This window comes from Plectropomus leopardus, chromosome 24 (genome assembly GCF_008729295.1).
Source record: "Plectropomus leopardus isolate mb chromosome 24, YSFRI_Pleo_2.0, whole genome shotgun sequence".
In the NCBI taxonomy this organism is placed as follows: domain Eukaryota; kingdom Metazoa; phylum Chordata; class Actinopteri; order Perciformes; family Serranidae; genus Plectropomus; species Plectropomus leopardus.
Window position 1 is genome coordinate 9,493,650 of NC_056486.1, and position 22,751 is coordinate 9,516,400.

At 39.5% G+C, this 22,751-nt stretch overlaps 1 protein-coding gene across 1 annotated transcript in view; it reads right to left on the reverse strand.

The window, feature by feature from the left end:
- The window catches only part of appa (amyloid beta (A4) precursor protein a), a 46,806-nt gene that overhangs the window by 11,344 nt on the left and 12,711 nt on the right, over nt 1-22,751 (reverse strand). The window contains 7 exon segments of the mRNA XM_042513407.1: nt 4,171-4,338; nt 5,904-6,111; nt 6,114-6,219; nt 6,523-6,713; nt 6,867-6,979; nt 7,221-7,350; nt 10,302-10,469. Coding sequence (XP_042369341.1) covers nt 4,171-4,338; nt 5,904-6,111; nt 6,114-6,219; nt 6,523-6,713; nt 6,867-6,979; nt 7,221-7,350; nt 10,302-10,469 — 1,084 coding nt within the window.

A 22,751-nucleotide genomic window follows, 5' to 3' on the forward strand; every position in this document is an offset into this window, starting at 1 on the left:
TGGTTTACAGATGTCTGCCTTCACCCCAACATAATGGAGGAATTACGTTTGTGGTGCTTATAGTGTTGTTCAACAGCAATATCTACTTTAAAAATTAGTTCAGTTAAATACAACTTGTGCCTTTGCTACTCTGGATTAACTGTCACCAGTTTTTTGTAAATGGCTGAACTGACCCATTAACCTGCATAGTAATGAAAGTGGTAATCCACTAATTTCTTGTATAGAGTTTCATATTCCATTTTTCATTTTTTATTATTGCTGTTAAACACTTAATGATGAGAGTTTCAAGACTGTATTTTTTCAGTAATCAAAGCACTGGGATTTTATTCTGTTCCCTTAGAAGTTCCCTATTTGCCAACTACTTCACTGCATTCATTTCAAACTTTTCACTTGAGTGCCCTCAAAAATTCTGCTGCTACTACTTTGACTAACTCAAATTCAAACAATGCAATGCTTTGCTTTAAATAGATGTGAAAATTACAGTTATGAGCGGTGATGGACGAAGTACTCAGATTCTTCATTATGAGTAAAAAGTCCTGAATTCAGATGTTACTTTGGAAAAAGTAATGAAGTATTATCAGCAAAAAGTATTTAAGAATATACTTCATCTGCAAATTAATTATTTATTTATCAAATACTTAATTGGGAAGAAAGCAGTTTTTCTTGCATACCTCCACTGTGAACAAAGAATCCAAAAAAGTATACAGTCATGAAGTGTAATTCAGGTATCATTTATACTGTCATATACTGAGTACACATGCATTTTTGCTGAAACATTAGTATTTTTTGGCTTTTTGCATTTATTACAATAGGACAGCTCAAGTGTAAAAGGGGGACGGGTCAGCAAAGGTCAGAGGTCGGAGTCAGGCCTGTGGCCACTGCGGGCAGGATGAGCAGATGAGCTTCTTCTCATCATTGAGTGCTATTGTGTAAGGAACAGTGCAAGACTGAACAGGAGAATTATTTCCGGCACAGTCTGCTCTTGTTGTTGACCAAAATGTAAAGTCCTGCAGCACTTTGGATGCACTTTCTAAAGTACGACCTTTACAAATAAAAGCTTTCATTACGTGGACAAATGCTCACTGAAATACAGCTAAGTGACATTTGCTGTGTAATAATTACCTGGATTATTACTGTAATTATCACATGCTTTATATTTACAGAAAAGCTGCTATCTGATAAATACCAGTTGCATTGACACTGACTGTTAATTGACCACCCATGCAGGTGGTGTGTGTCTGCGGGTTTGTGTGCAGCTGTGAGGGAAATAAGACACTGCAGCACTTTCTCACCTCCACTATGCTCAGCAGAGCAGAAATCCCACTCCATAACACATATGCACGGACACACTCTCGCCTAAACAACACACACTCACACTGGATAAAATTAGATCAAAATATAGGGAGATGGAGATAGCATGAATCCATCTCGCTACAGGGCAGATCATGCACTGCGTGACAGAGACATACACATACACACAAATCAAGCAAGGTCATTGAACCTTACACAACACTGAAATCAGCATCACAGCCAAACACTTAAATCGCCTTCCGCTTCCCATTTGTAACACACAACTCCCCTCTGCACAAACACACACACGCACACAAACACGGTCTCCTGGCAATAAAAAAAAAGCCAGATGAAAAATAGGTTTGCAATCCAAGACTGAGCAACTATTTGAAATCCAATCAGTTCACTTTTGTGACTGAATGATCACGTCTAACTCAACAGGAAGTGGTGAGAAATTCTCTCTCTTTCAAAGCCTTTCTTATTAAGAATCTCTAATAGACAAACATTGTAACAAGGTGTGAAAACCATCAAGCAATTGTCCTCATTTCCAGTGTTGCCACTGACAATCAATCATCACAATGTGATGGGGAAAGCAGGTATGCTCTGAGAATGTATAATGATGTATTGATGAGTTTTTTTCTTAATGCTACCAAGGAAACATTTCACATTCTCAAAGTTGCAGCGGGCGTAATTTGACATCTGATCTAAGTGAATGTAATGAATTAACCAGAACCTATTTCCTCAGTGACAAGGATGGACTAATGCAAGCAAGCCTGCAACGTGTCAGGGATGTAAGGGGTAATGTGCAGCGAGGGGAGGATTATTGCTAAATAATTCCTGCCTGGATGATTTTACAGCTCATGTTCGTGTTAAAGTAATATATAAGATGATGCTCAGGAAATGACGGTAATCATAGAAATTACAGTAGTAATAATGGACGCTCTATAGGGTAAAAAGAACTGTAATTGTGGTAATTCAAAGAGAATTTAGAGAATGTGACTCAGCCTATAAAGCAAATTGTCCATAAAAATGCATCTTCTGCAAGTGTTGTTGTCTAAGCATGTCATTTGGCAGCGAGTTCCACCACTTAAAGGGTGACTACTGTACTTTTCAACCTTGACCCTTTTCCCCATGTTTTTGTGTACAAGTGAATAATGGGAACAACAATTTCTGAAACTGATCCACAAGTGTCTGACACCATTATGGAAACGATCCCTGCAGATATATACCTTTTTCTATCTAGTTTTCTATCAGGGCCCCTAAACTTTGGAACTACCTGCCTGAGGAGAAATAAAGGCTTGCAGCGACTTCTTTTAAATGCCTTTTAAAAACCCATTTTCACAGAGTTGTTTTTATGTGATGTTGCCTTTTGTTCTTTTTTTTATCCATTTTATCACTGTTGTGCCTTTTGTTTTTTGGCATTTTGTGTCCTGCATTTTGTTTTTTTCATCCTCTCATTTTAACATTCTTAAACTAACCTTAATTTTGTCCGTTAAACTCGCTGCTATCGCCTTCTGAGTAACCTATTACTGCTTTTGCTTTCACTTTGTAAACTATTTTTAAAGCTGCCATTACCAAACCCCCCACACATGAATTTAAGGGCGTATTGAGCCAGATTATTTTCACATCTAACTGGGTGAATTAAGGGTTTATTTCAACCCAATCAGAACTTGTGATTGCTGGAACAGTAAAGAGGCTAACCTAGATTGTTTGTGAGTTTTATTTTATTTCTGTCGACTTCAAATGAAGTGTGTTTTAAGATGATAAAATGAGACGGTGGTTTCTGTGCCATTTCTGGTTGAACAAAGAAGATCTTTGAAACCTGGATCAACATCACTTCTCTTGTGCTCTGATTAACAAGTATGTAAACCTTTGCACCCTAAGCAAACTGGCTCGTTTTCTTTTGAAAACACGGGAAAAGGCAATGAGCAATTTGGCAAAAACTATATTTATAATTATCTTAATTTTATATTTAAAACATTTTTTGACAAGAGTTATTTTTAAGAATATTTTTCCAGGTCATTTCCTTGTTTGTTTATTTTATTTTTTCCCTTTGTCTTTATTTATTTATTTATTGCTATTTGTTTTTGCCACTGAGCCTGTCAGTGGCAAAAACAATCATCTCTAGTGGATGTATTTTGAGGATACACAATTACAGATTGATGTTACATTCCAGCCTGTTTTGTGGCAGCAGCACTCTTACTCAATACTGACCCAAATTGAAAAATGAGTTTCATGAGTCACTTAGACACAAAAACATAGGAAAAATTGAGTCAAGCTGAAAAATACAAAAGTTAGCATTTTATCTTAAAAGAAATCAATAAATTCAACTATCATGTGGTATTCTGAAACTCCAAACCTCTTCATTGAGGATTCAAAGAAGCCAAACAGGATTCCTTTTTATCACAATGGCTTGGATATAAGTGCTGAAACACCTCTACAGCTTTAGTAAAAGAACAAGGTTCAGTATGGCTCACAGTAAATGCTTCACAAAACATCTTACACACTATAAGAAGTGTGAAAGTAAAGGGGAAAGTGAGCATACACACTGTAAGAAGTGTGAAAGTAAAGGGGAAAGTGAGCGTACACACTATGAGGTTGGTGGCTTTAAGAATCCACAGGGGATTACAGGAAAGGTTCAGTCTGTTTTAGTGCAAACACATTTATATTTTACATCTATTTACACACACAGATGGGGAGGAAAAGGTTCGGCAAGACCGGAGCTGATAGGTAGGTTACGTCTAGAAACAAGGAACACCAAGCAAGAAACTTTCAAGAGGACAGCTTGGGTAGACAGCGAGTTAAAGCGAGGGTTAGAGACAAACAACTTCAGACCAGTGAGCTGCTGGTCGGGGTTAGCTGCTGTCGGGAAGGACTTACTGACGCTGCTGCAGACAGACAGGCAGTACTCCTCAGAGTCAAAGTTATTCCTGTTGCCTCCGCAGCCGCCGTAGATAAACTGAGCACAGCGGCCCTCCTGGCGGTCAAAGTACCAGCGGGGCAGCATGGCCCGGCATGGACCAGTCTCTGCATTGGCCCAGCACACATCTTGGAGGACACACATACACACTTGTCATCATTCACAAAGCAGAATTCTCTTCAGCTCAACGTACACCATAGATGTGCGTCAGCATTTTGTTGAGTTCTGTGAAAACGACCTCCAGGATATGCCACTTAAAAGGGATAGTTGAAATTTTCTGAAGTGGGGTTGTATGAGGTACTTATCCATAGACAGTATATTACACACAGTAGATGTCAGTCTCCTTTGAGAAAAAATAGTGATTTAAAATAACTGACCACCAGGAGCTGCTGGTATACCATTGCCTCGATCAGTTAACTTGTTTGTGTTGTGTGACTTTGGTGTTTAAAAGTGTGAGTTCGGATTCATAAAGTCAAACAATAACAATCCATCTAACTGACTGAAGCAGTGGCAGACCAGCAGCTGCTGTGTTAAGCTAAAATTACAGTTTTTTTTTTCCAATGAAGCCGAGCTTTGAAAAAAGCATAGATGAGAAAATGAAGTCGTTAACCCTTTGAAACCTTAGCAATTTGGCTTAGTTACTGTCAAAAACAAGGCAAGAAGGCCATGAGCAACAATAGAAGGAATTACCAAAAAATAAGCAAAAAACAAGTACAAGAAAATTACCTTATTATTTAAAAGGACCTAACCAAAGCAAAACAAAAAAACTAAAGTAAAATAAGAAACAAACAAATAATTGACCTGGTAAAGCATTTTTAAAAAGTGTTTCAATTATTTTTTGTTTTTAAAAAAATTATCATAATTCTAAAATAAATCTCAAAATTTGCTCAGGGTTTAAGGGTTTACATACTTGTTAAAAGCATCTGAAAGAAGCACAAAAAAGTGATATTGCAGTCTCTCAGTTAAGCGTACAGATAAACGGTTATAAACTGCTTTAGGAAGGATTTTTTTTAGGGGGCTAAAAAACACCTTGTTGCTGGCCCCCATTCACAAGAGTACATTGCTCATCCTCTATGTTGGACTCCAGCCTGATTCTCCAAACTGCAGGCATGACAACTGATTACTGTATATAATAAACTCACTATGGATAAGTACCTAAAAGAACCCCATTAAAAAAAAACAGAAATATTGCTTTAAATTCAAGGACATATCAGAATAAAACAGTTGATGTTACATACAGTTGCATCGAAAGAATGCCAGGTTTAGGCATTATTAATGGTATTGCAAATTGAATTGAAGACCAATTTAATACTAAAATGAAGAAACAAAGCTGGAACAAGCAGTTCTGATTCTAATGGAACGAAACTAATGAAAGCTCTAATGTGATAAATGAGCACAATAAGAACAAATGACAGCAGAAAATTAATTGGTGAGGAACACGAAGTTCAATTGTGTTTAGCAAAGCATAAAAAATGGAGAGATAAACATGTTTTGCATGTTGTATTACTGCGCTTGTTCCACATTAATCTAAATGAGACAGAACCTGACATCTGATTACTGTATTTAGGATGTAAGCATTTTTTTATGCATCCTTCAATTTAAGATATTTTCAAGGCTTCTCAAGGACCTCCAGATACCATTTATAATAGAGGCCTATGTAGACAGACACGTCCATGTAAGAAATGTGCCTTACCCCTGACAACCTCTTCGACAGATTCAGTGGTGGTGGTCGTGGTGGTTGTCGTCATGGCAATGTTGGTGGTGGGTTCGTCAGAGTCATCATCAAGCGTTTCCACAATGTCATCGTCTCCCTCCTCCTCCTCGTCCTCCTCCTCCACCACCTCTTCATCCTCCTCTCCGTCTCCGTCCTGGTCGTTGTCCAGCACGTCCTCTTCCTCCTCTCTTCTTCATCATTTTCCTCCACTACTTCCTCCTCTTCCTCATCTTCCTCAACCACAGATGGCCTGGTTTCCTCCTGCTGCTCCGCTGGCTCTGGCTCACGCACCATACTGGGAGGAAAGCAGGGATGGAGAGAGAAGGGAGAGAGAAAAATGAAGGTAGGGAAGAGCATATGGAGAGAACAATTTGGGGAAGGAAGTGACAGAGAATGAGGAAGACAAGGAGGATCAATGTAAAGGATAGAAGGACAAATACAGTTTGCTTACAAGGAGAGAAATCTATCCTCATGTCGATGTTAAAAGTAAAAGTAGTGGCATCTCTGATCATCTCGAGCGCTGATGTATCACTCTGCTGCTACCTTGCCTTCATTTGTCTGTCTGTGTGTGTGTGTGTGTGTGTGTGTGTGTGTGTACCTGTTGTCAGAGTAATCAGTCTCTGCTCCGCCCCACCAGACATCAGAATCATCTGCGTCCTGCTCGGCGCTGTCAGTGTCACGCTCCGCCTCTGCGGGACAGCACACAAACTCCACTCCTCTGAAGCGGTCGATGCCACATGGTAACAGCATCCCGTAGTCGTGGAGATTCATGGTGCGGTCTCCACAGGACTACAAGACCACACACACACACACACACACACACACACACACACACACACACACACACACACACACACACACACACACACACACACACACATCAGATCACTAACAGCTCTTGCTAGTTGTTAAAGTCATGTGTGTCTATGTGTGTGTGCTCACCTCCTTGGCTACAGTGTGCCAGTGCAGGTGGCTCTCACACTGGTCCATGCGCTCCTGGTGAAGGAACTTGCACTTGTCAGGAACGAGCAGGGCGTCGCTCACAAACTCTCCCACTGCAGCAAAAACAATATCCATATTTATATTTCATACACAACGGGCAGCTGAAGACAAATTTTAAACCACCACTCATGACTCCCATAAAGCATAGCTGACTCTAACCCCTCAGTTGCTATGGTAACTTTTGTCTTGTAGTAATCGGAGCAAGATAGTGATTTTTTCTTTGTTTCTAAAAATGCTTTTACACAGTGAGAGCACTGAAAAATGTGAATCAGTAAGAACTGATACGGGACTCACCCAGGCAGCGGTAGGGCACCACGATGTGCATGTGACTGCGACACTGCTTGCGGCCTTTCTTGCACCAGTTCTGGATGCTAACTGGCTGGTTGGCCTCCACCACATTGGTAATTTGTAGCTCTGGGTACACCTACACACACAATGGGACGTAAGAAAATAACGATACACTTTAGTATTGCTATATTATGTTTTGTGATACTGTATCCATTCTCAGAAACACCATTTTTAATTAACAATTTGTGAACAAAGATTTATGGCTGGCTATGTGGTTCATTTTATGTTGTAATTAAACCCTTAACTGCTTGATAGTAGAGTTATAATCCATCATCAATCATTTGACTCCAATGTACCAACATATCACTAGCTTAAACACAAAAACACAGGCCTATGGAAGAGGACAAAGCCATGAAGGGCACTCAGTTTTCCTAAAATTAGATTTAAAAAACAGCATTGCAGTAAATCAGCTTGCTTACATGATTGCAATTCATCATAATATATTAAATTATCGCCGATTCTTACCAATACACAGCCCAAAACACAGTGTCACAGGATTCACAATTAGCCTATTACACCATATGTACCATAAACTGGTATCATAAGAAAAATCAGCAAACTTTCTGTTGCTGCCCTCACATGAGTTAGAGGCACTGCTGAAGAACCATCTTTTGAACCCATGCCACTCTCCTACCGGTCAGTGCCAAATCAAGTACTCATGCTCATCACTAATCATAACACAACAAAGCTGAAAATAAGTAGAGTAGGTGCAAATATTAATACCAATCCACTGTCTTTGTTAACTTCTTCTGCTCCCTTGACAATTTTGCTCTTTTCCAAGATATTTCAATCCTTGCATTACTGCAGTGTTCCCCGACACCGCCCCTGCTTGGCAGACTCTTCCGTGTTTACCTCGATGTTCCTCTCAGCCATGCATGACATCTGCCTCTGCACAATATTCTTAGTCGTCGTGTCATCCTTCTCCAAATACGTCCCCCCTCATTCTTCATCACGACACCATCCTCTTTCATTCTCTCTGCTCTCATGCCTCTCCAAATGCAGAGGCAAATAATAATAATTCCATAACCTTATTGGTTCCTCTCATATTTGCAAGGCAACTCTTACATTCAGCTTTGGGTAGAAAAAATAAGAAGGTTTTGGATATTTGTATTTTTCTTTTTGATATTTATGATAAGTTCAAAGTGCTGAAAATGTTTAGCCTGGGACCTGAGGCTGATTTATTTGTTGTCACTGGATTTGTTATCAGTGGTAACAATAGAGAACTTAGCTTCCTTTCAGGCTGTCTTACATGTTTTTCAGATAAATCTCATTATGCATCATCTCTGCCTCTCAGAAAACTCCCTTTTATATTAACTTTTAAGTACATTTATGCAGTGATACCTTACTGCTGGAATATCCAAAAACAACAAGAAGACAGTTTTCTTTGGTCAAACAACACAGTGGTTTACTGTGTTTGGTCCACACTGCCTAATTAAAAGCCACCCAGAGCTTTTAAAGTAAAGTCACATGGACTTAAGCAGCTTGTTTACTGAGCTGAGTTTCGGCATCATGTCATCCTGCCAAATTGGGATTGTGGTGAATAAAAACAAATCTGCTTGCAGCCTCTTTAACCCACTCATGACGGACTTCTGTGCTTTTATGTACTAACAAACCAGCAAAAACAAAATCCCCCATCTGCCCTCTTTTGGGTTAGTTAGGTGTAACTGGATCAGACTGCAAATCTCACATTTTCATGGATTTTTCTGATACAATCTAAATTCTTCTCACTTTCCCAAATATACCAGAACAAAACTGTAAATCCACTGGAAAATTAAAAATGAGACAATTCACTCTTGCTTGTAGTTAACTCTCCGAAGCATTCCTCACTGCTACCAGCTCAATCATTGTAATTTGCTCTAAGAGAGTCATCTTAATGGCTAAAAAGTAAATTATCCGAGCCAAAAATCCAACTAAAATGCCACGACTATAAAAATGTATCATCTAGGCTTATTGCTCACTCACAGCAAAATAAACACTGGGTAATTACAGTTTAAGTATTCCATATATCATAGTGCCCATGGCCAAATGAGAGCCATTTTCAATGGATGACAGGCACTGAGAATGATGATTACAAATGGCCCGGGAGGAAACGTCCTCTTTAACCCCTGCTGCTACCAAAAAGATGTTTTACCGTCAGTTATTATTTTTTAATACTATCCTGACATTCTATATCTATATCTATATCCCTCACCTTTTCCACACCCCTCTAGGCTTTTAACTACAGTATGTACAATAAAGATTTATATCAGCTTTAAAGGGTGGAATAATATGATCATGTAATATCAGGCTTAATTGATTCCACAGGGAAAATACAATGTTGAACATATGAACCACAATTACAGCCTCACCGTTTTATGCCTCAGCGAACCAGTCAATTTGTACTTACAGTTTGCGTTCATATCTGTGAAAACATGGATGTTAAAAACACATCTTCCCCCGGCAGCACAGAAGATCTATACAATCAGCACAGTTTCAAGGTGGACACCCAAAATTAGTGTCATCACTTCAGTATCTGACCAAATGTCTCCCCTTCTGTTCCTTAGTTACGACGCTGAGTAACAGCCAGTAGTGTTTTTGCAGAACATTACAATGTCGCAGTCATTTTATCCTATTTAACATTTAAAATTCTGTCATAATTAGTGTATGCATTTTTGAGTATGTTCTGTGAGGTCACAGTGACCTTTGGAAGCTAAAGAAACCCCCTTACAGCATCTTCAAATGTCTCGTATATGAGAATGGGATGGAGAGACGGAATCACGCTCACAAGAATGAAATGGATGCAAGGTCAAGGTGACTTTGACCTATGAACACCAAAATCTAAGCAGTTATTCCTTGACTTGAAGTGGACGTTTGTACCAAATTTGGAGAAACTCCACAAAGGTATTACTGAGATATCTTGTTTACGAGAATTGGACAGACATACAATCTAGAACATAATGCTTCTGGCCATGGCTACCCTCTTTGCAAAGGCATAAAAAGAAGGTTTTTGCTGGGTTTACGGCCAAGGTCAGAACCCACACACTTTACCTCCTGGCAGTACTGCAGGATGCCCTCCTTGGTGCCGATGCAGCTCTTGGTGCCTGAGGGGTCTGGCTCCCATTTGCCGCTCTGCACGTTGATGTGCATGTTGAGTTTACCGCAAAACATGGCCACCTGGGGCTCTGCCAACAGACCCATGGAAACATCTGTAGGCACCTAGACGTGGGGAGAGATAGGCGAGAGAGAGAGAGAGAGAGAGAGAGGGAGAAATTTAATGAGATATACTGCTCATGTTAAACTCCTAGAGCACTTGTGCTGAAAAATGCAAGACGGGTGCAATTAAATTTCATTACTCAGATAGAGGAGGGGTGGGGGGTGGGAGAGGAGAGGAGAGGAGATTAGCGTGCGAGATGAAAAGTGAGATGAGGTGAGCTGGTTTAAGATGAGAGAGGAGGGAAAGAAGAGGAGGAGAGCCAAAGCGAGAGGAGGGTGGGAGCAAATTTTCCTTTCCCAATTTCATTTTGTGGTGTGATTTTTGTGCTTTTATAATCAAACTCTTAACCGTGGCAGTGCTGGCATCAGGCTCAATACCTCTGTTTATATTTGCTATTGGCTGTTGTCAAGTGTTCAAAAGAGGTCTTGCTGGAAAAACAGAGCGAAAAAAGTGATGGGCACCAAAAATCAATAGTTTTAGAGGAATAAATTGCCTCAGACAACAGGCCTGGAGCAATCCAATACACCCTGTGTTTATGATGTTCATGCACAAGCGCACACACTCACCCACTCATCTGCCCTGTGCGACACCATTTATGGGAGAAGTGTACATTTCAGTGCCCAGACTGGCTGTTTTTGTGGACAGTATAGTGTTTATATAACCCTCTGTTGATTCATTTTAGTGCAGCACATAGTGAGCAGGTTGGCTGGAGGCAAGGGGAGCGTGTGTGAGCAAACATGTGTGTGTGAGACAGCCCGCCTTTGGCATGAATGTATTAATTTTTGTGTTAATTTTTGTGTGTGTGTGCCACTGCTGTCTGCCTGCATGAGGAGGTTTTGTGCTGAAGTTCCCTTAGGAGAGGAGGTGCAGACAAACCGCTGAATGTCTGCATTGTACTGGCAAATGAGCTCGAACAAAATGGGAGGGAATACTGGGAGGGGGAAGAGAGGGAGACAGAGGGAGGGAGGAGAGGGACTGTTGCCATTGTGTGCTTCCTAATCTTGTTAATGGTTTTGAAGGCTCTGGCAGGCAAACAAATGTTGTTTTGTGAGATGGATAGCATATTTTTTCCTGCAGACTTGATTCTCTCCAAGCAGCCAGGGGCATTAAGTCCTCTTCCAATATGAGAATAGCTGATGGGGGCCATCAACTTAGATACATTTTAAGCTGAAGACTCAAATCTTTGGATTGATTTAGCAGGCACGAATCTGGTGTATCATTGGAAAGATGACATTTACAAGCTTTTATCGATTTCCATTTAGAAAACCTCACTGTATTAATACATTTGGCAGAAGAAGAAGACAGCGTTTTCTGGTTATCATACAGTACTGTGCAAAAGTCTATGGCCACGATAGATTTGTTGTTTTGGCAAAGTTGTAATGAGGATATATATATTTTTATTTCTCAGTCTTTTTCTTAAGATATAAAGAAAGAATACACAGAGCATGCACAATGCATTTAAACACAAAAAAGTCAGAAGAAAATGGTTTCTTCAGACCAAGTCAATACTTGTGAAACATGGATTCAAACGATAACCAAAGGTAGCTCAAACAATCAATACTGAGCTTTGGATACGTGTTAAATGTACCCTGGTGTAGATACCCCAGAAGATTAGCACTGCAGATCACATGTTTTCTGCCCAAGAGAGTTCAAGACATGTTTAGTGGAGATCACATTTAATACTTCCAAATTTAGTCCATTAAAGCTGTTTTATTCTGAAATATCTGCGTTGTTAATGTTGTTTAGATATTTCCTGTATGTTCTGACTACTTTATGTAAGAGTCTACTGAGAAATAAATGATCATTATAACCTTGCTAAAATAAAGTTTAAGGTGGCGTAAGATTTTTGCACAATACTGTACATTTCAGACTGCAATTAATATTTTGTACAGTCTCCATAGGGTGAAACTATTTCTAAAAAAATGGATATTACATTTGATTAAGCTCAACCTAACTCAGATTCATATCTAAGCCACTGACCAGACAAGCAGACATCACACTGCACAGGAGCAACTGTACCTAACAGCACACAAGGTCAAAGTCCTTTTCTGTCCATTAAGACAAACAATACAAGCAGGTCGTTTCTGTATGTGCTTCTGCCAGTTAGAATTTTCTACTTTTAAGAACAAATCATTCCAAAATGTGTGAATTTATTTTGAAAGTGCATTTGTAAGACAAACCTGGAGTGTGACAAACAACAGGAAAGATGATATATTAGTGACAAAGTTCATGAACTTGAGTGTGGTTTTGGGGAGTGCATTACTGACAGCCTGTAAAGTCAAAAACTGCAAAATGACATCACTCAAACTGTTTTTTTTTAACTTTATCAGAGTTGAAGCTGTACAGAGGTGTCATGAGCTAATGGTTGTGCATTTGTCGTGTTCTCATGAGATACTGCTGTTTATCTATTACTCGTTAACCCAGGCGCTGCTAATGGTCATCATGTTTTGTAAAAGATTTGATTTGGAGCCTTGGATGACTCAATAACATACGCTTTTAATGTGCACTTCAAAGTGTAATGAAGCCTATTATGTAATCCATCTATTTAGTCTCTGCATGAATAAAGAAAGAATAAACATACTAATGGGTCCTTGGAGGTTGTGTTAATTTTGGCAGTTTTTGTCAGTCTCGTGAAAAATGTCCTTGCTGGTTTTAATCATATTTAGTCAACCTCATCTGGATTTTTCTCAGTCAAGCTTTAGTTGATTAAAAGTCTGACCATTTTTGTCTAATCTTAGTCTCAGGAATCATAAATTTCAGTATAGTTTTAGTCAAAGAAAACAGTTAATTTAATCTTTTTAAGTCATATTATATTGAACATGTTAGTCTTGTAAAGATAAAACCATTTTTAAATATCAGTCAAACTTATTTTACATAAGATTTTATTTTATTATTGAATGAAAAGCACAGCTTGGATCATTAAGAATGCAGCTTTGCAGAAAGTGTCTGGTTTTGTGGTCTGATGGGACCAATTAAAGGAACATATTCAGACATGGAAGATGTTCTAAACGGCGTATTTACTTTGAACCAACTTTAAAGAAGTATTTTGTAGCTGAAACGATGATCTTTTAACAAAACTAGGCTTTCTATGCAGTAGAAAGATGCAAATACTTTTTTTAAATTGTTGCTACATAACCAGAGAAAATAGAGGAAAATCACTGTTGCATTTGCCTTGCTCAAGAGGTAGAAAACCCACAACTTCCACAATGAACTGTGCTGCACCTGACCAAAATACACCCCTACTCTTTGGGGACAAATCTAAACTGGTTTTGCCTGTTTTATCAAAAAAACAATATGGCAGGCAGCTGGTAAACAATCTCATATAACAGATGAACAATGCACTATGCTCGTTTCTGAGGCCAGAAATATCAGCGCTGCTTAGTTTTACAGTTTCATCTCAGTATTTTCAGCCTCTGTTTTCACAATAGTATGGCTCCCAGCTCCTGTTAAGAAATATTCTTATTACAGCAAAACCGTGAACTAAAATGGGTTTCTGAAAACATGTGAGGTGAGAAAAAGGCAAGTTCATTTAATCAGCCCTGCCTATTTTTTACCTGATTATCTCATTTTTTCAGCATCCAATTTTACAATACATAAAACAGTATGGTTTCCACATCCTGTTCAAAAGACTCTCATTTTACATTAAAATAATGTACTAAAATATGTTTCTGAAGATATTTGAAGTGAGATCAGGGCGATGGCAAGATAGACATAAAGACAAATTCGTTTACACATACTACCCACACTGTTAATGCTGGTTGAAAATTGGCATCCCTTTTATTTAAGTAACCTAGTTATTCTAACATACCATTTTGTCTTTTTGTCAGCCAAAATAAAGAGAGATTTTAGTAAAAAAAAAAAAAATTACTTTTAATCTACATTTTGGTCTTGTCTTTTTTGGCAACATAATTGCATGTCAAGGTAGTAATTGTTGAATCCTTTGAAAGCTAAAGCAACATCACTTTTTGTGCAGCAGTTTGATTTCTTTCAAAAACATGAGGAAAAAGTCAATGAGCAAGGTGGTGTGTGATGTTACACAAATGGCAAGAAATAAGTGGATTTCAAAAATAATTTTCTTTAAAAAGCTAGGGTAAAATGGAAAAGATATATTTTTAGATAGCATTACTACACATTTAAAATAATACCACAGAAATATAATTTCTAAAACATTTTACTTGCTTTTTTGTTTGTTTTATTTTGCCATTATTTATCTATTACTAGTTTTGAGGATTTTTTTCTTGTATTTTTAACTAATTTCTTGATAATTTGTGGGTCATTTCTTCTTTACTTGCTCATAACCTTCCTCCCATGTTTTTGAAAGAAATCAAGCCAATTTGCTCAGGTATCAAAGGGTTAATGAGACTGGTGCTGTGACGTCATTGTCTCCTCTTAGTCATGGGAAAAAAAGGGATCTGACGAATACATCTAGTCATAATTTCCGATAAAATTAACGCTGCTTGGAGGTTCGGCCAATTACAAAGTTAAATGAGGGTAAAAAGATACCGCACACAGATCAGCTTACATTTCATCCATGTCAAACATACACTTACAAAGTTCACATCCCTTCCAGGCCGACATGATGAGCAGCAAGCTGTGGCGGAAAGGATATCACCAAATCCCTCACACGCACACACAAACACACGCACACACAAAGTAGTGTGTACAATCCCCTCTTGCCCCCAGCCCTCCTCAGCTTCAACACATGGCAACTTAACACTGGGGGCCATCAGTCTTGACACCGGGCCATCTGCACCGCACAGGGTTATTTAGAGGTTTGCCGCTCGATTCCCACACTGCCATCTGTGAGTGAGCAGCGCTGACGGGCCAACACATCAAATCCCATCCCGCTCATTAACAGTTAAACCCAAGGCAAAATGAGAGAGCAGAAAGTTTTCAAATCATCTTTTAAAAAGTCATCTGCATGTGTGCTATCTTTTAATTAACTCACTTTTTGGGGGCCCAGTTTCGTTTTGACCTTATCTTCCCACCCTCTGGCCTGTCCCTGTCGCTTATTCAAAGAGATAAACCAACTTCCCCTTTGCCTTCGGCCCAGGTAGGCAAATCTGCGCCAACTGCTCGCTGACATTCAAATTCTTTGTGTCATCTTCTTTTGGCTGGCAAATCATATCCTCGCCAATCGCTCCCTCTTCTCCTCCCTGCCTCTCAGCCTCTCCACTGCTATCGCCCCACCGCTCTGTCTTCAGCTGAAGGAAGAAGAAGAGGGGGAGGGGGGATGAGCCAAGCCTTCGCTGCAAGCTTATAAATCAGAGTCCCAGGATGATGGCGAAGGCAGGAGCGAGGAGGAGAAAGTGAGAGGAAGAACAATAAGCACAATGGCGAGAGACGGGGAGAGATTGGAGAGCAGATGAATCGGACAATAATGCTTCGGGCCTCGAGCAGAAGGTCAAGCTCTCTGTGAGACAGAAAGGATGTGGGGACAGAGGACTGGAGAAAGAGAGGAGGGCTGATGGAAATAAGGGAAGGCAGAATCACTTCCCTACAGCTTCAAAAATTCACAAATTTGCATTGCATACAATTAGCATTTTGCAATTTGCAAAAAGATAAAAACAGTTACAGCAAAGGGTTATTTTCTAACAGCCCTTTGGAAACTAAAATCTACCCTCAGTGAGCAACAGATGGACTAAAAGAAAGGCACACAGATGTAGAAAAAACACATTGGCAGCAGTATTAGACAAATGTATACTATAGAAAAAGATGCAAAGCTTCCCTTCCTTTCCTTCCCTGACTTTATCCTTAGCTCGGGTTCACATTTCTGACGCCCTGCCAGCCGGTCATCCTGCAGGGAGGGGATGGAGCAGTAATCTGGGCACTGAGGATTAGGACGGCAGCCTGGTCAGGAGAAATATCCCCCTTTGGTCTCAATCTGGCATGATAGCCATCACTGGAACAACAGGGAATAAGCCAGAGGGGGGAAGGGGGCTGGTGCTCTATCAGATTGACCCCGGGACGATAGTTCAATTAAAGTCAGCACAAACCTCAGTCACATACTGCTTGGTGTGCTCCTTCGGCCCCAACACAAATTACGTGATGCAACTAAAGCACCGAGCCATCCAAAATACTCTCCAGCTTCTTGCTGCTCGTATTAATGATACTACTTGATGAAAGACATCTATAGTTTGACAAAAACAAGGGCAAAATGATGCATTCAAAGAAGCTATCAAAGTCAGAACAAATTCCACCATAAAGACTGCGGCTGCTGCATTTTTTGATACCATTCTCAGAGAACGAGCCAAAATCAAGTCAGTCACGGAAAAAAAAAAAAAACAGACTTAGCTTCTGGGCCTGCTGACCCATATGGGACCACAAAATTACATTGCATGTAGCAGCCCATGTCCAAGTTGTTAAATCTTTGCATGCGATGTTGGCTTAGAAACTTTATAAAGCACGCAACATCCTCATAATTATTTGAGGATGAAATGGAATTTGTTTGACCCTGAGGGAATAAAAGGAAGACAAACACTAAAAACCACAAACAGACAAACAAACACTCTAATAATGTAATACAATAACAGACAAGTTTGGAGGAGTAAAGCGATTAAAGTCAGATTATTTGCTGCTGCAATTTTATAGAGTGGTTTTCTGCCACAAGAAGGTTTATGATAACGACGACAAGCATGCTGCAGCAGCTCACATGAACAGGCCCCACGTGTGTGTGATTTTGTTGCTGCCAAATCACAGTTTCCATCTCAGACAGGTGACCCATTTCCACAGCTGGAAACCATGACCCAAATCACATTCAGGCAAACCTTAGGCACACGCAACGTGATCTTTGCTTCAGCATGAGTCTGACTGTCATATGTTCTGCCTTAAAGCATTATTCTGCTTCATTTTAATGTGCTGTTTTTTATTTCAGGTGCTCTCACTTTTGATGTGGTTTGAATAGGAGCCGAAACAATAAGTCTATTTATCAGTTAGTTGATTTTCTGCCAGACAAAACAATTCATATATTTTTAAATCAGGATAATATTCTGCAGAGTAGAAGTAATAGTTAGTTGAAGCTAAAGTTAAGACAATCTGGCTGATGAGGGACTTGGATTGCTACGGAGTCCAAAAAGTGGATATGTTTTTATCTTGTGTGCACCAGTTATTATCTTTTGGGAATAAGTTATCATGTTGAACACACAGGTTAATTATCTTGTGGAAAAAGGTTCTTAGCTTTTGAAAATGAGTTATTATCTTTTGGGAACCTGTTATTATCTTTTAGGAATAAGTTACTGTCTTGAGGGAACAATTTATTAAATTTTTAGAACAAGATTTTATCTTGTGGGAACAAGTCATTATCATATGAGAACAATTTATTATCTTGTTGGAACATGTTATTATCTTGGGCACACAAGTTAATTATTTTGTCAGAACTTCTTTTTAGAAGAAGATTTTATCTTTGCGGAAGTTATCCTGTGCACACAGGTTAATTATTTGAGTAATGAGAATAACTTAAAACAAGTTATTTATTTTGTGCACACAATTATCTAGTGGGAAAAAAATAGCTTTTCGAAACAAGTTATTATCTTTTGGGAACAAGTTATCTCTAAGTTATCTAGTGCGTATATCGTGTGGGAAGAAGTTATCTTGTGTGTGCAAGATTTTATCTTTTGGGAACAAGTTATTGTATTTTAGGAACAAGTAGTTAGCTTTTGGGGACAAATTATTATCTTGTGTACACAAGATAATTTACTCAAAATAAACAAATATCTTTTGAAACTTTAGGGGCTCAAAGTCGAAGTCTGTTGTTCGTTCAGCTCCTATCTCTATCGTTTTAATAATGGGTACACACCATATTGATCTGATCTTATGTTTTTCTTTAAATTGATGTTTTTATTTATGATTTTGTTGTTTAGATTGTGATTGTTTATACTATTCTAACTTGTTCTGTAAAGCACTTTATAGCTATTTTGAAAAATCTTACACTTTCATTATTACACGTTCAACGTGCAGGTTCATTATCTGGATAAACCGTTAAAACTGACAGTCTGACTGCATGCTTTTAATAATACTGCTTTGTCATGACCTCTGAGTCCCAAGATGGAAAATTTAGAATTTAGAAATTAGTTTAGAGAGTACAATGTTATCAGAACTGAAAGAAATAATGAATCCTTTACAAGCATGTCTCCCCATTGACTATTCTGACTTTGGGAGAAAACACTAATTAGCTGCTGAAAACATTCAGCCAGAAAAACCTTTTATAGTCTCAATTTCTGCCCCTCACCTCTCAAAGGCAAAAACATTCTCATCGATCAAGCCAACTGCACAGCACTCCCCATGTGCAGGACTCTGTGAGACATAATAACTCTTCTATCCCCTTTATGTAAATTGCCTAACCATTCCCATCTCAAAGTCATTGTATAAAGGGACTGTAAAATGTACTGATATGCGAGAACGCGCCCACTTATGGCTGGCGGATCCACAGATGTGATCAGCAGCACTAAAAAGCAGGGAAAAAAAGCAGCAAAATGTTTATTACCCATTAAATGTAAATGGGGGGTTGTCAGAAAAAGAAATATTGCATTGCACGCTTGCAAACTGCAAATAAATCCATTCATGCACACATACGCACACCATGTATCCGCTCATTCACACAGAGACGGGGACGCAGTTAAATGTAAGCACACACAAACACACACACACAATCTTTGAAGTGTCCCCATGGGCGCTGGTCCTGCGGAGCTATTAATTGTACAGTCTTATCTGAGTGGCCCAGGCCTGCCATGGGGAGTTGGGTGAAGGTGGTGGGGGGTGGGAAGGGGAGGAGGGTGTCTTAGATCATCTCTTATCCCGGGGGGGACTCCCTGGAGAGCAAGATGTGTCGTAGGAGCCCTGCACACACACACTCTCTCCAGCACACATCTTTTACAGGCATCTTTGGCTGCATACGAGCTAACAAGACAAGACTCTATTGTCCAGGCTGGGACAACTGAACCACATGCTAGATAATGTCAACTGGGTAACTATTGGTAAGACATACAATGACAATGCAAATAAAGCCTTTATAACAGGGATACTCAACTTGCTGTGCTTTGGGGGCACTTCTTGGATTTTAATATGTTTCTAGGATTTTAGTACATTTGTAGGATTTTAGAACATCTCAAATTTTAGTTTGTTTGTACGATTACAGGACATTTCGGACTTCAGTAGGATTTTAAGAGATTTGTAGAATTTTAGTACATGTCTAGGATGTTAGGACATGTCTGGGATGTTTTTCAGGTTTTAGGACTTTTCTCAGATTCTAGCATGTTTCTAGGATTTTCCTCCACCTGCACTTTTCTTGATAAACTCTATTTTGATGCTGTTTTACGCATTCTGGCACCTACAAAACAAAAGCATTTCCCAGTATGAACCACACAGGCCATAAGTTGAGTATCGCTGCTGTTATCATTGGTTGCCTTTGAACATTAATGCCAGGTTAACAGGTTATGTGATATGACAAAACAATATTGCTTTCTTTTGGGTCATTAATCAATCAATTGTGGTGGAATGGAGCACAAGCCCATCTGTCTGTGGGTTGTTTACAAGATGCATCGCTGTGGGAATTTGTTTGCTTAGCTTGGGAGGATATGTGATGGCTGAATTAGATAAGACTGGCGTGGTGACAAATGCTCGTGCACACGCAGTGCATGCCCGCCCAGACACACATGCCCTGTAATCACCTTGGCAAGCAGGTCCTGCTGGAACTTAAAACCTTCAGCTCGTGTTTGACTGGAGGTGCAGTGTGGGTGCTATCCTACTCTGGTGTGTGTAAAGCTATCCGCGCCTCATGTTTGGGAAGTAGATTTAGTGGGTAGTGTGTTTCACTGATTACAGGGCACACCCTCCCTTCCACTCACACTCCCTGTAGGACAAAAGTTCAACTACAGAGCAGATGTAAAACCAGACAATAAATAAATAAAAAGCAAGGCAAAACAGAAGCCATTTATGTGAGGAAAAAATAAGAAACTGGGTTTGGGGTTGATCACCTGGCTCATCCTCTGTGCAGCGCTTTTAGGGTGTAAATTGAGGTAAATCAGGTTATGATGAAACCTGAGCACATCAAGGAAAGCCGGCTGCATCTCATCATGCAGGGGATGAATATTGATCCGCACTTATTAGGCCTAAAAGGTCAAACTGGCACAATGAAACGTTTCTGAAAGTCAAATAACAATTGATTTTCCTCACATGTAAGCTCAACCATGCCCACCTAGTACAGCAGTGATGCTAAACTTCAGGCCCACGGGCCAAATCTGGCCCCCTATAGTGTGCCGGGTGGCCCCCAAAACTAGAAATGTCCTAAAATCCAAGAGACACTTTAAAAACCTTGAAAAGTTCTGAAATTGTGTAATGAAATGTCCTTAAATCCAAGAGACATCCAAAAAATCCTCGAAATGTCCTAAAATCCTAGAAAGGAGATACAGTTCCAGACATGTATGGGGATGAGACTACTGGACCCTGGCATCCTGTCATTTAGCAAAAGTAGCCCCCAAGTAAAGCAAGTTGAGTTAGGGCCAATCCCTGTGGTACAGGCTATTTACATGTGCATGTCTGTCTTTTCTCTTACTCACCTCAACTGTTCACGTCTTGAAAAATTTGAGAGGAGAAGTTTGTTTGAAGCATTATCTTCATTCATATTACCATATAAGGTTGTTTGTGTCGGGGGGGGGGGGTCCTTTGGAATTAGCATCTCGGAAAAATCTCTTTAAAATCTGATTAGAAGTGTGAAAGAATAATAGTTCTGACTTCTGCCCACATAATTTGTCGAGAAGTGATGAAGGGTCTCTTGGTTCCCTTAGTAATAATCACCATGGATACGGAGCCTGCTCTGAACCCCGGGGAGCTGCCTGTTATAACCTCCCTTTGTCAACGCTGTGGCAACCTGAGGCAACACTGTTATCCCAGTCACCTGGGAGTGGGAATTTCATCATCAGGCTAGTTTGCTTTCGTAAGGAATTGTGTGTGTGTGTGTCTGTGTGTTAGTGGATGTGTATGAAGCTGTGTGTGCATGCAGGTGTTTTTATGTGCTGAAAATCAACATCAAACCACCGATGGCCACCTCATTCAGTAACGACCGGCTAAACTGCTGCTGACCTCACTGGTATTCAGATGGGAGTTGCCCTGCAGTGGACCGCCAATATACACAGATGGAGCTGTGATCACCCATGCACACACACACGCACGCACGCACGCACTCACATTATGAACTCTGGCGACTCAGATCAGAAATTACACAAACTGTCTCACCACAAAAATATGTTTAAAAAATGGTTTATTCTCAAAATATGCACCAGTGTGTTGCATCATAAAACAGCTGCAATCTGCAAACATGTCTAAATATAATATTTTTTTACAATGGGCCATGTCACCAAAAATGACAAATCGTGATCACAAAACTTAGCGTTGGATGCATACATGTCAACCGTACACCCAGTCTCAATATAAAAATTTAGCATCTTTAGCAACCAAGCGCTTCTCTTTGTGTTTAAAAGTAGTAGCTTACATGAAAAAAACATTTTTTAGAAAGCCTTCATCATATGCAATTTTAGACAATGTAATGGAAGGATTGGTTTGAGGTCAGAGTAGATAATTACAGTTGGTTGGGAAGGAAAACGGCCCATCAAAAGAGAATAGCTTAAGCTATTACACCAAGGGTTTAGGTTTCATTTTAAACATTGGGAGGGAAGGAAACATAGTGTAGGATCTGGCAGTAGTCCACTACTTAAGTTTGAGTGTCAAACACTTAATTTCCTGCATTCTGGTAAATTCCATGCATCAATTTATAGTAAAAATGTTCTAATTTATGTAATAGAAAACAAAAAAAGTCAAGCGGCAGGTGACAATTCATTGAGAAGTTTCTGTATATCAGCCAGAGATACCAGTGGACTGTTACGCTCATCATGTGCAGGGTTATAGCCAGCCAGGAGGTCAGAAGCTTGGCTGCCATCTAGTCTCCCGTCTCTCTTATATTCTGCTTTTTGTAGTTGTGTTGTTGGTTGAAGTTGATACAGTACACACCAAATCAGAGGTGAGTTCCAGAAGCTGGTTCTCCCAGACAAGTGACTAATACGAATATTCTCATGTTTCTTCACTCCTCTTTGAAAATAAACTGACTATTTCTGAGTTGTGGACAAATAATATATTTGAAGATTTTATCTTGGCTATAGCAAACACTAAATGGACATTTTATTTTTTGTTTTCTGACATTTTATAGAGCAAATGACTGATCGATTAATTAAGAAAATAATCAACAGATTAATCGTCACCTAAAAAATTGTTAGTAGTCCTAATATTTACATTGC